This window comes from Perca flavescens, chromosome 24 (assembly GCF_004354835.1).
Source record: "Perca flavescens isolate YP-PL-M2 chromosome 24, PFLA_1.0, whole genome shotgun sequence".
NCBI lineage: Eukaryota > Metazoa > Chordata > Actinopteri > Perciformes > Percidae > Perca > Perca flavescens.
In genome coordinates, this window is record NC_041354.1 from 15,280,210 (window position 1) to 15,296,520 (window position 16,311).

Sequence of the window (16,311 nt, forward strand, 5' to 3'; positions counted from 1 at the left end):
TCTATCATTCATTCTATTGCATAATGACTACATCGCTATCAGGTATGAACACTCCTGTTCCTACATGGCCACTCCCTGGATCTTTAGATCCACCAGTAAATATTTTCATACAGTTATTGTAATTCCTCTTCACGTAATATTGAACCAAATATCCAATCCTATCGTCATTACTTTCAAACCATTCTCTCTTCTGCTCCACAAGTTGAAAGTCCACAATGGGCGCTGGAAAAATATCTATGGAGGAACATGAGCCCACACAGTATTTGGCCCATAATCTTACCTATTGAAACCATAATCTTCTGCGCCATATTCCAACCAAATCCTTTAACTTTTTGTCGTTGTAAATATTCCCAACAATCACACAGCACCTTTGGTGCAAGTTGTTTCTCTCCAGATCACTTTAACTTAATATGCCAGGGACAATTTTTAAGGTCTTTAGTAAAAGACTTACTTTTTAACTGCACCAAAACTGACGCTTAGAGCGCTGAACTCTATTCTATTCACTTTTTCCTTGACACTCTTGGCTGCTGCTCCATATCCCATACATCCGTAATCCAATGTAGTGATTGTTTATCTGCTCCCTATTCATACCACAAACACAAACTGATCTCATGAGATCCACTACTTTTGTTAATATATTTTGTTACATCCTGTCCAACAGGATTCCTCCGTATACATTTCTTATCAAGCCATGATCCTAAATATTTGAACTCTGTTACCCTTTCCATACTGTGACAACACAATTTAAGCACATATTTTTTGTTTGCTTGTTTCTTTCGGTCTTTAAAAGCCCTGAGAGAAAACCCAAACATCACTTTTTGGGATATCTGATTCTGTTTACTAATCTGATATCATTTTGAAAAACTAACTGAGAAAACATTGGAGAACCCTTTTGCCATTATTTAAGCACATAATGTAATCTGAAAACTGCTGCCGGGGTTAAAAATAAACAATGCAACTGATCTCAGCTGGTATTCTGTCTATAAGGGAGTGGAATAGAAATTTCTAAGTGACCCAAAACTTCTGACCGGTAGTGTATATATGGAAGTAAGGACCCTTTCTGCTGTCAAAGTCTAATGGAAAAGCTAAACATCAAAGGGAAAAGAACAAAGGTCACAAAGCTACTGTTCCAAGTTGCATATCTCTGGATATACTGGCAAAAAGCTTCTTAGGATGTTCACACTAAAGGAAATGCCAGAGACGACTAACAATACGATCACTAAAGAAGAGTAGTCCAAGTGGTCTTACCTAAAAGATATTACTGTTCCCTGTATTAACACCGATGTTGATTTGCGGATTGGCTTAAATGGGTCAAAGTTAATGGAACCCTGGCAAGTGATCAACAGTCGAGGGGATGGAACGTATGCATTCACAACTGTTCTGGGATGGGGGATTAATAGACACTACATGCAGTGCAAGAATGACTACTCATCTGTCACCGTTAATCTGATTGAAGTGGATTTTTTTTTGGAAATGTGCGTTTAACCGTTAATTAACTATGGACAATCGTGCGTTGAATCGCAATTAAACATTTTAATCTACCAATAGCCCTAACTGAAATAGATACTCTCAAAGGTATTTTTCTTTTGCTTCTTCAAGACATAGTGTTAATAAGCAATAATTAATAAAACAAATATTGAAATGAATCAATACAAATGAATGCAGCTGGAAAAAGGCTTCATTCACAGTGTTCACATTCATGTGCAATAGCATCAACATTTGCTTGGAATACATTCTCCAGGTCTGAAATGTACAGTTCAGTCAGAAGACCTGAGGCGATTAGAGAATAGGGTTGGGTATGGTTTGGAGTTTTTTCCAGTTTTTCCATTAGAGACACAGAGCCACTGTGACTGCGGAGGAGTCAGGCCTCCTGAAGGCCCACCAGCTCACAGCTCTTCTTCCACAGCTCGGCCTGCAGCTCAGAGTCGTAGGAAGTGTCCGAGGACTGCTTCCTGTGGCCGTTGTACAGGTAACAGCCCCCCACCCCCTCCAGCTCAGAGGCAGCTGCAGCGTAGACGGATATGGATGCTCCCTGGGCCGGAGTCTGAGAAGGAAAGAAGAAAGGAGTTCAGTTCCTTGAGGTCTTTTTGTCTTAAAGTGCAGCACATTACCAATATCTCATTCCACTCTCACATCCTTTTGGTCTATGGCTTCAAATTTAGATGGAATACTAGAATAGTAACACACACAAGCACTTCAGTGTGAGAATGTGAGGTAAAATCCTTTTGTCAAAGGAGTTTGGTGTCTTTTAAGAAAGACTGCATGGGTGTAAGCTAACAAAGACTTTTGACTTTTTCAGAGGCCTTTCCTTCATTTTTTTATTATCCACAGAAAAGCTTTTTTGCCATTTAACTTCTTGAATATGCATAACAATAACAGCCATGCCTAACTTTCTTGCACATGCAGTCCTTAAAAAAAAAAAAAAAAAAAAAAACATGTCTTAGTCTTCTTACTACTTAAAAAATGTACATAAGAGTGACATGACACTGTCATGACACATGAACCCCAACCATAACATGGCATGACAAAAACCGAATGACACTCACTAAAAAAAGCGTTTTGTCATCAACGTTTATGACTTGTTCATAACGTTCATGACGCTGTCATGTCACTCTTACGTAGATGCCTTCAAGTAAAGTGTAACCGAAAAAGGCACTGTAGATGCTTTTCAACATATCGTGTCCTCGCTGGGATCGATAGACGGATTTAGACGAGAGAGTGAGAGGGTTACCCTGAACAGGATCTTGGCCACCGGTTTCTTCAGAGCCTGCGCGATGCTCCATAGGTTGTCGTACAGCGGCGTGTTCACCATGCCGGGGTCTACGGCGCTGGCGGTCACGGGGAAGCCGCCGGCCGCCAGCTGCTCCTGCAGGTAGTAGGTGAAGAGGACCAGAGCCAGTTTGCTCTGGGCGTAGGCACCGAGGGAACTGTAGCAGTTGCTGGAGAGAGACCGGCACGCACACACACACACACACACACACACACACTCCATTGGACTTCTGGTTTTAAAGTTTAAAAGTCTTTCCCCTACAATCCCCTGTGGAGAATTATTCTGAGGTGTCCGTACCAAGGTCATTATAGTTTCGCGTGTTTCATTGGTTTTTTTATTTTTAATTAGTTTTTTACTAATTTGCCTGGTTTTCGTTTTTTCGTTCGTTTTCATTAACGATTATGACCTCGGTCCATACAGACGTCGTCTTATGTTTAAATCCCTTGATTGGCTACAACCTAAATCTAGAAAGCAATTTCACTAGGTTCAGTTCATTTCAAGGGTGTGTATTTTAGGGCTGCACAATATATCGCAAACGTATCGCTATCGCAAACGTTAATATCGAGGTACACGTATCGAAAAGACCTGAACTGCAATAAATGATAGCCTTTTACATGTGCCATGCATTCACACTCTGCATGTCAAATGAATCGCTACTGACTGAGGTGGCAAAGAGCACGGATGTGAAAATACAGCTCTTGGATTATGTGAGGTGTTAGCCAGCTAAGCTGAAAGACGTTAACACACTACATTGGAGTATATGTTGTAATTATCGCAAGTGATGTCGCCATCACTATAATCGACAATTTTATCGCATATCCCATTATCCCATTTATCCCATATCATTTATATTTTCCTGATATCGTGCAGCCCTAGCGTATTTCAACGCTCCTTTTTGCTTAAAAGGTTTATGCTTCATGAAGATCTTTTACCCTAACCCCTTAGATACGTGTTGTAATGAGGTCTGGGACTTATTTTAGGCCAGCAATCAATGATCTTTTCCTAACCCTTACCATTCATTTCTGTTGCTTAAACTTAAGTAGTTCCGTTTCACAACGTTAACTACATGTTTAAAACTGCTACCCTTACGTTAAAAGAACAGTCCAGTGTTTAAAGATCACCTATTATGCTTTTTTGGGGATTTTTCCCCCATCTTTTAGTGTTATATCGTATTTTGTGTATGTAATAGATGTATTAAGTACAAAACAGGGATCAACCAATACTGTTTTTTCAAGGGCGACACCGATACAGATTATTAGTAGTTAGTAAAACCAATAACCGATACGCATCTGCAGTGACAATCGAAATCTTTAGGTCAAAACTAAGATTTTGGAATGTTACAAACTCAAACACCAAACTTTATTGAAATGCTTCAAGCCATTATTTAATACATTAGAAACCTTCAACATTATACACAGTCAAAGGTAGTCAGACAGCATTGGGCGGGACATTAAGTCAGACTCAGTGGTGAGTGAAACCAAAGCAGAGGGATCTACACAGAGCTGTCGCGGAGCCAAAGTAGCTCACTTTTTAATTAATTAAATAGACAAATAAAATGCTGATACAGATAATCTGCAAACAGCCCAAAAAAATAAATAAAAAAAACCGGGTCTATTCCTAGTATGAATTCTGCCCATAGTTGACTAAGCAGGCACAGCCCACCCAGTGGCCAGTTTCAATTGGGTTGACCAATCACAACAGAGTGGGCCGGCTGACCAATCAGAGCAGACTGGGCTTTTCAGGAAGGCGGGCCAAGAGCTCACAGAGAGGAGCTGCAGCAATGTGCAGTATGAGAAACACAAAATGTTTTTTTGAACATCAAAGCTTGTAAACCTATTCTAGCAAACCCCAAGAGTACAAATATGACACTGAAAGGGAGTCTAATAGGGGCCACCGTGCGACCTTTTGACAACATTAAAAAGAACGGTCATACATGTAGTTTTGGGAGTGAACTTGTCCTCACCCTAACCAATCACTTTTTGTTGCTTAAACCTTAGTTAGTATAGTTGCTGCATCAACTTAAGTCGTTCGGTGACTGTCAATAGAGCAGGACAATCTCCTACAAGACTTTAGAGTCTCCGGGCCGAGCTGCTAGCTCCTTACCTGCTGTTTAAGTCGTCCATGTGCACCACTCCCGCGTAGTGCGTAGCCGAGGACATGTTGACCACCCTGGAGCAGCGGCCCTGCCGTCCTGACCTCTTCAGCGTGTCCAGCAGCAGGCTGGTCAACAGGAAGTGACCCAGGTAGTTGAGCGCAAAGTGGAACTCAAAGCCGTCCTCCGTCCGTGTCTCAGGAAGCCTCATGGTTCCAGCTACGCCAGAGAAGGACACACGGTTTTGGACTACGCAGTGTGTCAGTCTGTACGGTGCATTCAGTGCGAGAGTGTGTGTGTGTGTGTGCGGCGTACCGTTGTTAACCAGGACGTGGAGGGGGAGCCCTCGGTTTTGGAACGTCTGAGCAAACTGTCGCACTGATTTCAGAGAGGTCAGGTCCACGAAGGCAAACTCAACTGGGAACAGAAAGCCATGTTAGCACAGACTCTCAGAGGTCTGACAGAGTCCTCCATGTACATGAATAGGAGATGATGAGTTTGTCTGCCCTGTTTAATCTTTTTCAAGATTGGATATTTCACTCAATATAGGCAATACAGGGTTAGATAGAGCTACATTTCTAGATAGTGTTTACTAAGCACCATTTTATGGCGCGTTGGGGACATTGAACGTGACACATCGGATAAAAACACAAAGGCCATCTATTGGCAATGAGAAAAGTCTATCGCCTTTAACGGGTTATCCCCCATTGAAAAAAAACAACTCATATATTCCAATACATTTGGTGGCTTTTCACATTACACATGGGAATTTGATTTGAATGTTAATAGGAAACACTGGTTTGATTTTAATTTGAAGCACAGCTTTAAAGATAAATAAATAGTTTAGAGTTAAAAAAAGAATATTGGGAGTCTGTACTGAATTGTGCCCTCTGGGGTTAGGGCTCTGTACAGCTTTGGGACTAGAATATGTTCCCCTGCTTTTATTACTTAGCATCATGTTACTCAGGAGTCACTTGCTTGTGACTGTTTCTGAAAAAAGAGCATTCGTTTTTAAAGACATCCTATATTAATTTTAGGTTCATAATTGTATTTAGAGGTTGTACCAGAATAGGTTTACCTGGTTTAGTTTTCACCATATTTTTGTTGTACTGCACATTGCTGCAGCTCCTCTTTTCACCTTGTGTGTTGAGCTCTCCGTTTAAGCTACAGAGTGAGGCATCGCACTTCTGTTCCATCTTTGTTGGGAGTCGCACATGCACAGTACCTCGGTAAGGACTACTAGCCTGTGTTTCGGGATCAGACTCGGGTTGGAACATGTACGACTGAGCAATAACCATGGTTGCTGGTTGAAGCGGGTTTGTTTTGGATCAGTCTAGTTTGCTTCCCACCCTAGTCTTGCTTACTCCCAACAACGATGGAACAGAAGTGTGATGCCTCACTCCGTAGCTAAAACGGAGAGCTCAACACTCAGGGTGAAAAGAGGAGCTGCAGCAATGTGCAGTACGACAAAAATATTTGTGAAAACTAAACCATGTAAACCTATTCTGGTAAAACCTCTAAATACAATGATGAACCTGTAAATGAGCATAATATGAGTTCTTTAAGTGAACACTCCACTACATTTAGTAGGGAAATGGTAAACAGAAATCGCTATTTCTATACCACTAAGCAAGGCTCAAAATAGCATCACACTTAACGGTAGCATAATGAGGGTCCCTACATGTAAACTGAAGCATTGAGAACTTTGTTAGTATACAGACAGTTTATTAAAAAGATAAAGACAGATAAAGACAGTACCGTTCGCGTATACAGGCCGGCGCCATCTTGGGAAAACCAGTCATGACCAGTTGAACCACGAATGCCGTGCTTGAGCTATGTTACTCGTTAATGGTAACTGTCTTTTTAATAAACTGTCTGTACCCTTACAAAGTTCTCAATGCTTCGGTTTACATGTAGGGACCCTCATTATGCTACCGTGGAAGTGTGGTGCTATTTTGAGCCTCGTTATTGGTATAGAAATAGCAATTTCGAATACTAGCATTACAAGCTAATTAGCGGTTAGCGCTAAAACTGGTCACATTCGATTAGCATGAAAACAAATCTCAGAGAACGGTCGACTCGGTACCCATGTGTTATTAACCCCTTGGTTCATTTTGCGCCAGAATTGTCCTTTTAGGAGGACACTTACTGTCGTTCTACTTGCACAAAGCCTTGATTTTGTTGAACGCTCTGGAGAAGGCTTTGGGCACAAACATATCAGCATTGAGTTATTGTGATGCAAGCCCTATTAAACAAGTGAAATGAGTATTTGTCATCTTTAACTTGGGAACTAGAGCGGTGCTACCTTTGCTTTACTTTTTGGAACATGCCCGATGAGTACTTTCACCCCAACTGTTGTTGCCGATACTTATCTACGTTTGCTTTTAACTTCGGAATGATGTGAAGAAAAAAATCTTTTTGCACCTGAATGTGTGAGGGGTGCGTCGAAGGAAAGGGCAATAAATCATCAATTATTGTTCATTTTCTCTGCTGTTCAGAGTAACTAGTGTTATTTAGAGCGGTTTAATCTTCATAAGCCTTTTTTGGCTTCTAATCTCCCTGTGCAATGTTTTTTTTTTTTTTAAATAATGTAATAACTAAACTAATCACTTCGTTTTGCTAACAGTAAAATAACTATTAGCTAAAGTTTAACTATCAATTTGCCATTTATTATTTATGTACAAGTTTAAGATGAAATACTGCAGAATTAGCTTTAGCTCACGGTTCAGTCACTTCACATTTTAAACCTAAGACTGTTGTTTTGGCTGAAAGGACCGGGAGAGAAATTACCTGTCACCTTGCAGTCTTCTTCCTGAATCCTCCGGATGGCCGCTGCGCCTTCTTCTCTCTCGTTTCCAGCTGGAGGTGATGGAGATCAGAATCTAATGTCCAACAGATATTCACCCAATCCTACTGCCTACACTGAGGCTACATCTACACTATGTTTTCAGTTTTAAAAAGGTCCAATATGTAATATATTTACTGTAATAAATGCAAAAATGACCCCAAAGTTTTTAAATACTACCTTTTCTGACAACAATGCTAATGCCAGTATTTTCTCCTTTTGAAATTTCCGTTCCGTGACGGAATGTCCGTTTGTGTTTTGGCCTGTGTGTTGTTTTCAACTGCCCAGTTTGGCAGCCAGGATGGGTTGCCAGATACACCTGTAAAAAGGTAAACCCAGCACGCTACAGCTGTAACGTTAGTACAGCCATGAAAACAGCAAACAAACGAACAGGATAAACGGAGACAAATTCTCCCTGATGTACAAAAATTGCATTTTTTTTTACAGTTGCGTGACCAGAGACGTTACAAACCCTGGGTAAATATTGGAGATGTATTTGAAAGAAGGAGACAGCTTAGAGCTCAAAAGGACGCAGAGTTGGCTAATTTCCTCCTGAACAGGTCGCTAAGCATTAGCTCAAGCAACTCACATCCTGCATGGGAGGGTGTGAAAGCCATGATGGGGATGCAGTCTAAGAAAGGGCTGATTTCCCTCAATGGCATGTCAGACCTTGCCCTCTCAAATGTCCTTTCTATAATCGTTTTAATATTTATGGCTTTAGTGAAACGGAAACGGCGAGGGGTTTCCTCCGCTCGCCGGCAGCTCATCAGGGATGCTGCCAGAAGATCCAGTGGCCTCCCTCGTCCCGAGTCTGCTGCTGGACACCTTCCAAAAAGTTCCCAGCCCCGTTCTTCACCACTACAACTCTCTGCTCGGTCCACCCTCAGGGCTGTCAGCACCCAGTCTTCATCCCCTCAGCCGCTTTTCCCCCCTACAACGTTGATCGTCGGTGATTCCATTATCAGGAGTGTATGTTTCTTTAATGCAGCTACACACTGTCTCCCCGGTGCCACGGTCACTGTCATCCGGGAAAAACTCCGGGATCTATTACCTTCACTCCCGACTTCCATAAAAAAGGTTCATTGTTCACGTGGGAACCAACGATACAGTCCGCCAACAGTCGGAGCTGACCAAAAAAGATCTTGGTCAACTTTTTAAGCTTCTAAAACAATGTGGCAGATCGGTTTTTATCTCAGGTCCCATTCCCACTCTGGGCCGTGGTGCCACTCGCTTCAGCAGAGTCTTTAGCCTTCACAACTGGCTACAGTTTGCACGTGGGGCACACAATGTTGGTTTCGTCGAAAATTTGAATTTCTTTCGGGGTCAACATTCTCTCTTTATGAGAGATGGCATTCATCTTAACAGGCTGGGCTCACAGGTGCTAGCCGCTAACGTCCAGCGTGTTGCGCAGTCCTCGTCACACGATTGACTAATCACACAACACACACACACACACACACACACACCCTGGAATCCCTTTCTCCTTCTATGGCCTCACCTCAGGACACTGTTTACAGCACTAGCCCCCCCTTGCCATTAACACCCTTGCGGTTGAAATTAGTTACTTCCCCCTCTTATTCTCAAGGCCTTGGAGACAGTGTTAACCAACCATATTGCCAGTCACTGGCAACAACACAGCCTCCTCTTTTTTCTCCTATACAGACTATTTTAACTGCGAGGTCCTCACTCCCTGGGAAGTATAGGCCTACCAGCAGATCAGTGTACAGGTATCTGCGCCCACTGGCCCGGGCTTCTGCTGTGCCTAGCAGTAAGTCCGTGCCTCTCAGGATGACTCTGATAAATGCTCGTTCCATCACCAATAAGTCTTTTATCTTGAATGATTTATTCATTGGAAAATGCCTTGATTTTTTATTCCTAACTGAAACTTGGCAGAGAAGTATGGAATTTGGGACTCTAATTGTTAGAAATGTTGGACTACACATTTTGCTATGCAAGAAAGGGGCCCTGTGTTGTTACGTGACGAGTCCAAATAAAACCAGATTCTAAACAATCAGGGCGCACAATCGGTGTCTTCATTTGACAACATTTGCGTCATTCATTTTCATTTACAGTTAAAAAAATAAAAAAGTGCAAACTAAAGCCAGAGATGCATGTAATCTGGCTGAAGGCGTGTGATTGGACAGGGGCCTACCTATGACAACATGCATGCCGAGCTTTGCCAGATGTTTCGCCGTCTCAAAACCGATTCCTCTGGTACCGCCAGTCACAATGGCAACTCTTCCATTCTGCTTGGGCAAGACTGTGGGAGGAGAGAGGGGACCACATCAGAACATTACACACTCTTCATTTCCGGAACATACAGTAGGTGGAGAACCGACTCCTACTTGGAATCGTTTCAAAAATGACGATTCCAGTAGAATCGAAAACACACATTTTGAAAAGGTACACAAACATGTAGGTAGTTACTGAGGAACGAATGAGGAGTGACTGGTTAGTTAATTAGTAGTTAATGATTAACTGTGATTTAACGCTAATGACTAGCTACTGTATGCTATGCCAATGCTTCATAAATGGTAGACAATCCTTAAAAGGTCCCACGGCATGAAAATTTCACTTAATGAGGTTTTTTAACATTAATATTAAGAGTTCCCCCAGCCTGCCTATGGTCCCCCAGTGACTAGAAATGGTGATAGGTGTAAACCGAGCCCTGGGTATCCTGCTCTGCCTTTGAGAAAATGAAAGCTCAGATGGACCAATCAGGAATCTTCTCCTTATGGAGGTCATAAGGAGCAAGGTTACCTCCCCTTTCTCTGCTTTGCACGCCCAGAGATTTTTGGCCCGCCCATGAGAAAGAGAGAGAGACATCATGGCTTTCAAACGAGCAAAGTGGCAGTTGGTCAAGGCCACACCCCCACCCTCCACCTTGCCTCCCCCCCTCTCTCCTCCTCAATAGCTACAGACACAGAAATGGCACATCCTAAGGAAAGCTCATTGTGGGACTGGCTCTAGTGGCTGTAATTCTGCACCAAGGCTGAATTTCGGGAAAGAGACTTCAGATACAGTATTAGGGGACCACTAAGGTCTATATAAAAGAGACTCCAGATACAGTATTAGGGGACCACTAAGGTCTATATAAAAGAGACTCCAGATACAGTATTAGGGGACCACTAAGGTCTATATAAAAGAGACTTCAGATACAGTATTAGGGGACCACTAAGGTCTATATAAAAGAGACTTCAGATACAGTATTAGGGGACCACTAAGGCCTATATAAAAGAGACTTCAGATACAGTATTAGGGGACCACTAAGGTCTATATAAAAGAGACTTCAGATACAGTATTAGGGGACCACTAAGGTCTATATAAAAGCATCCAAAGAGCACCATGTCATAATGCAGTAGCTTAACTAGTCATTAGGCCTCCTGCACACTGGCAGCGTGTCAGCTGCGTGGTGTATCCGTTTTTATTTCGGCTCCCATGTTAACAGGTTAGAGCTTGCACACTGTCTGCGTGCTACGCACGTCTCAAAACGCGTGCATGCTAGAAATAGGACCAACGCCTATTTTTCACGCGACACGCAAGCGTGTTGGAAGCGTTTCCAGTCAAAATAGAATACGAAAAGATGTTTATATGTCATTTTGACACAAATACATTTATTAAATGACATTTTGATGTTTGAAAAACTAAGGTTTTGACATGAATGCAAATATGAATGTAATTAAAAAAAAAAAATTATCGATTTTCAAAGACATTATGCAAAGACATAGATAACGCCACGCAACTGACACGCAACAGAAACGCCCCGCTCACAACACGCAGCCAGTGTGCAGGAGGCCTTAGTCCTAATCAGTTACTACTCATTAACCAACCAGTACCTCCTCATTCATTAATACAGTAACTAGTCATTTGTGCTTGAATCACAGTTAATCAGTAAAGTTATTCATTAACTAAACAGTTGCTCCTCATTCCTTCCTCAGTAACTACCTGCAGTTTTGTGTACCTTATTGTAAAGTTTTACCAAATTTTATCTAGCTTTTTTTTTTCCAGCCCAATGCCCCATATTGAGCTCTGGGTATCCTGCTTTGGCTTTGCTTTATCTGTCAATGCACTTTGTTAACTCTTGTTTTTAAATCTGCGTTATAAATGAAGTTATTACAGCCTAATTAGTACTACACTCCTCTGCAAGTCCCCGACTAACTGCAAATGTCACAGTGTTCAAACTGCCAGCGAGCGACACGCAGAAAAACACATTTACACCATATACCAACTTGTACTGTGAGCTAACCTGGGAGCGTAAAAGATCTGTTGAAGGTCTGATAGAGAAGAACTTTGATTCCGCAGAGATGCAGCTTCAGCAGAGGCAGCAGCACTGACAGCAGCCACATCCTTCAGTTGTGTCTTGCCCGAGCGCAGCTTCAGAGTCCTCCTGTGGTACACGGTAGCCTAATGAGTCCGGCTCCGAGCCTGCTCGGGCTTTTATCTGTCCGTGATTCCGCCTCCGAGGAAAGTGCGTCACAAGTTGCCCCAAAATGGTGCAGATTAACTGAGAAACATCCATGGTTACATTTATGAATGCGTTGTATTTTATTGTAGCCTGAAGCAAATGTCCCTTGTAGCCTGAAGCGAATGTCCCTTTCTCTCGACCCGGAGAAAGGGAAACAACTTTGGGAAAATCCACTTTTAAGATAAGACGCCGGGGAAATTCTTGTGCAACAGCAGTTCAAAAGAAGAAAAAAAATTCTCACACACACACACACACACACACACACACACACACACACACAATAAGTATAGGAGAAAAATATACATAAAGTATAAGAAATAGAAAAAGTAGCATGTTATAATAGTGATAAAACAAACATATTTACACAATAAACACCCTTATATAAACAGACAGTATATAAACGCAGATATATTGATGAGTAAGGTGCGGATGAATAGAAATTACATATTGCACAGTTGGAGGTAGCACAGTGTAATAAATAAATGAATATCCAGTGCAGAACATTGTCCAGTGATGGCTCATATTGCAGAAACAGCTAGCAGTGCTACATTATGATGTTGCATTAAAAGAGTCTGACTGCTGCTGGAATGAAGAAACTAACAGATATCAGCATGGAACTTCCCCAGCCGATTACTGACATTAGGACGGTCATCTTTTTGACCAACAAGTTTTCTGAAATGTTCTGTTTAAATACGCAAATAAGGACTCATCTAATGCTAACTTTCTGTGAATTTGGGAGAAGTCTACGGACACAAATGAACAAAGCGGAGCAAAAATGAAGAGCCCAAAATTTAACTGATCGGTGCGTGCCGTGAAAAACATGCGTTAGCCAAAATGCTGTTTTATGCTTCGGCGTTGAATCGACACAAAGTGCACTTTCCAAAAATGTCTAACTTTGCGCAGAGGCGACGCAGACTGCAAGGACTGTGATTGGACTTGTGTATCAAGCAGCCTACTGTGGGGAGTAGCAACATGCTAGTTCACGGACACGAACTTTGCAAAGAAACTCAGACATATTTTGGTATTTACAATAACGAGGTTATCCGTTTGTAGAGTGTCTATATGTCAGTAACATTTTGAGATTAGCACTGCACCAGCAAGCAGTACTTTGTGGGCAGTTGTGCTGAAGTTTGCTTGCTAACATAACATGAACTGGCAGGCAGACACCTCGCAAATAACCTCAGACTCATCACCGCTTACAACTATAACCCCGTTATGGCGGTGAAATGCACAGCGGCGCAAAGCAACCCCGACGCAGAACCCCAAAAGGGTCACGACGAAGTAGCTACAGCGTGGAGTTGACGCAGAAGCATAAAACAACCTTAAGTGTCTTCCACTGAACTCATTTGATAAGAATGGAGATTAAAGGTCCCATGACATGGGGCTCTTTGGATGCTTTTATACAGTCCTTAGTGGTCCCCTAATACTGTATCTGATGTCTCTTTTATATAGACCTTAGTGGTCCCCTAATACTGTATCTGAAGTCTCTTTTATATAGACCTTAGTGGTCCCCTAATACTGTATCTGAAGTCTCTTTCCCGAAATTCAGCCTTGGTGCAGAATTACAGCCACTAGAGCCAGCCCCACAATGAGCTTTCCTTAGGATGAGCTTTCATTTTCTCAAAAGGCAGAGCAGGATACCAGGGCTCGGTTTACACCTATCACAATTTCTAGCCACTGGGGGACCATAGGCAGGCTGGGGGAACGCATATTAATGTTAAAAAACCTCAAAGTCATAAAGATGCCATGGGACCTTTAAAAAAAATGCTAAACCAGATTATGATATGCAGGGCTGCGTGGTATTAGGAAGATATTCCAATGTTGCATACATTTCGTGATAAGGATATCACTTGAGATGAAAGGCAGGTATTAAAGGGTCCTCAGTTCTGTTGCTTTCAGTGTTCTTAACTACAGCACATTGCCCTTGGCTGCATGTCATTCCCCCTCTCTCTCCCCCCTTTCACTGCCTGTCCCATCAAATAAAAAGGCCCTAAAATGCCTAGAAAGAAAGAAAACATGAGGAGTTGTTGCAGTTTTACACTACTGCCACTAAATATGGCTTAAGTATATTATAGTCAGCAAAAAAGATTTTTCTTTATGGCTCTACTGAAGCTGCTGATGTCTGCGTAGACTTTGACGTTGAAGGCAAACGGCCACAGCCAGGATTTTAGAAACATTGAACACAGCTATTTCTTCAATTGTTTGGAATTTCCTTTTTTATAGGATAGATAGATAGATGTATTTTTAGTTGACTGGTTATTTCAGAGACGGCCCTCTTGTGCCGCAAATTCTCAGTAATCACGAAAACAAAAATCTGCACAGCCCCTAAAAAGACTATTTTCTTGATTTTTTTTGTCTATAAAATGTCAGAAAATGTTGAAAAATCAGTGTTCCCCAAATGCCCGATATGACGTCCTCCAATGTCTCGTTTTGTCCACAACTCCAAGATTTTCAGTTTATAGTCACAAGAGGAGAGAAGCAACATTTTACAAGCTGCAATCAGAGAAGTTTTTACTTTTTTCTTAAACAATGACTCAAAACGTTGAACCAACTAGTATAGTAAAATAATTGGTGATTAATTTAGCAGTTTACAACTAAATGATTAATCTTTGCCGTTCTAATATTGGTACACAGAAACAAGTTTTGCCCGCAAATGTATCTGGGAGATGAATATAAAATCTGTCTATCAGTCTTCTCCGAATGGGATGAGTTAACGGCTGTGAGACACATGATCTCACTGGGGAGTTTTTCTTTGGCTCTTTGGATTTCTGGCAGCGCGTCTGGATGAATGATTTGTCATGGTGTGATAGAGTGCGATCGTATCTCCACATTTTCACGAATCACGAGTTGAAGTGTGACCCCCGTCGACATGTCTGGGATCTCCGACGCTCCGTGAAAGAAAGCTTTCAGATTCACGATAGAGGCGGTTAACATTTCCAACCGTGCACATCCTGCCAACATCACACTGCAACCAGGAAAACATCGACAAGATCAAAACGGGGAAACACACAGGGTTGTCAGAAACCGGGCCTGACCTTTTAGAAAGTTCTCAGAATACCCTGTGAAGCGTCCTGGAGATGTAACCCACCAAGTAGCAGAAGAGCTCAAAACAAGAAAACCAAAAGACAAACTCATTTTTAGCAAAATACAAAGTTGCCATTTCAAATTCCGAAGCACTTCTGATGAGAGGAACGCGTCTGTAGACACGGAAACAGAAATACATTTCTTATGTACATGTCCCAACATACAAATAACTAGGAATACAAATTTTCCAGAAATTTCGAAAATGATATACCAGGTTTCCCCGACGACAAAAAAAAAAATTTTCCTTTTGTTGATCGGGTACAGGCAGCGCTGCCTGGAAGGCACCGTTTGGGTAAAAATAAAAAACACAGATAAACCAATCCCAACTGGGACGCAGGAGCAGCTCTGCGACATTGGTCTAGAACACACTGCGGATCAGAATCATCTACATTTCGCAAACTTAAATGACACGAACACGGCTACGCCATCAATCCCGAGCGCACACCACGTACCTCGAACCCGGAAGACCCTCGAAAAGCGGAAGAGAAAGATTTCGGATCCCGGTATTTATATCCAGGGGGAACTGACTTGTGCACTCGCTGCGTCGGCCAATTGTGCAGGCGGAACAAATGCCAACTTAACCTGCTGCTTACGCAAAGAAGGATTTCCAGCCCGGCGAAATCCAATCTTTCTACGTCCTCGGTCCGTGTGAGACAGGAGGAGCGCGATGACAAACTGCAGGCACAGGAGACGGGCTTCAGTGAACGATATTACCACGAAGCAAACAGAAGACCAGTATTGCAGGAACGAGACCGACAGAAAGGTCTTGTCTCTGACCTGACGCTGAGCTGCAGGAGACACCAGGTGGAATAATCAGAGGCTGATGGCTGACGAGGTGCAGCTGGACTCCTGACTCCCTCCCAGCTGGATCCACTCCTGCAATCAAACACACAGACACAAGCACAGGGGAGGAGAGAAACACAGAGGCTGCATCTCACGCCTTAACTCCTTGTGCTGTCTTCCCGTCGACCACGTTTTCTGGGTCAGAAATTTTAAATGAAAACCTTTTTTTTTTTTTTTTTCAACATTCTGTTGTTCTTTTTTTGACAATTGTC

At 42.3% G+C, this 16,311-nt stretch overlaps 2 protein-coding genes across 5 annotated transcripts in view; both read right to left on the bottom strand.

Moving 5' to 3' along the window:
* The window catches only part of LOC114550677 (zinc finger protein 2 homolog), a 393,410-nt gene that overhangs the window by 11,292 nt on the left and 365,807 nt on the right, over nt 1–16,311 (bottom strand). The window lies entirely within an intron of this gene.
* On the bottom strand, nt 987–16,226 carry LOC114550729 (dehydrogenase/reductase SDR family member on chromosome X). 4 transcript variants are annotated; one of them, XM_028571517.1, is made up of 8 exons: nt 15,850–16,226; nt 11,954–12,094; nt 9,860–9,967; nt 7,653–7,721; nt 5,178–5,279; nt 4,874–5,081; nt 2,732–2,939; nt 987–2,044 (listed from the first exon to the last, which is right to left on the bottom strand). In XM_028571517.1, the coding sequence occupies exons 2-8, from the start codon at nt 12,051–12,053 to the stop codon at nt 1,862–1,864; spliced, it is 978 nt and encodes a 325-aa protein (XP_028427318.1). In that variant the 5' UTR covers nt 12,054–12,094; nt 15,850–16,226; the 3' UTR covers nt 987–1,861. The 4 variants fall into 4 exon arrangements, with proteins under 4 accessions (XP_028427318.1, XP_028427317.1, XP_028427319.1 ...); XM_028571516.1 differs by having other exon boundaries at nt 11,954–12,372; XM_028571518.1 differs by lacking the exon at nt 11,954–12,094.

What these genes read in the sequence shown, in the direction of transcription:
- LOC114550729 (XM_028571517.1), bottom strand. Translation starts at nt 12,053, where the DNA reads ATGTGGCTGCTGTCAGTGCTGCTGCCTCTGCTGAAGCTGCATCTCTGC. An exon ending in CGGCATGCATGTTGTCATAG is followed by an intron (nt 7,722 to 9,859) that starts GTAGGCCCCTGT and finishes CATCACCTCCAG; the next exon opens with CTGGAAACGAGAGAGAAGAA. An exon ending in CCACGTCCTGGTTAACAACG is followed by an intron (nt 5,082 to 5,177) that starts GTACGCCGCACA and finishes TCTCTGGCGTAG; the next exon opens with CTGGAACCATGAGGCTTCCT.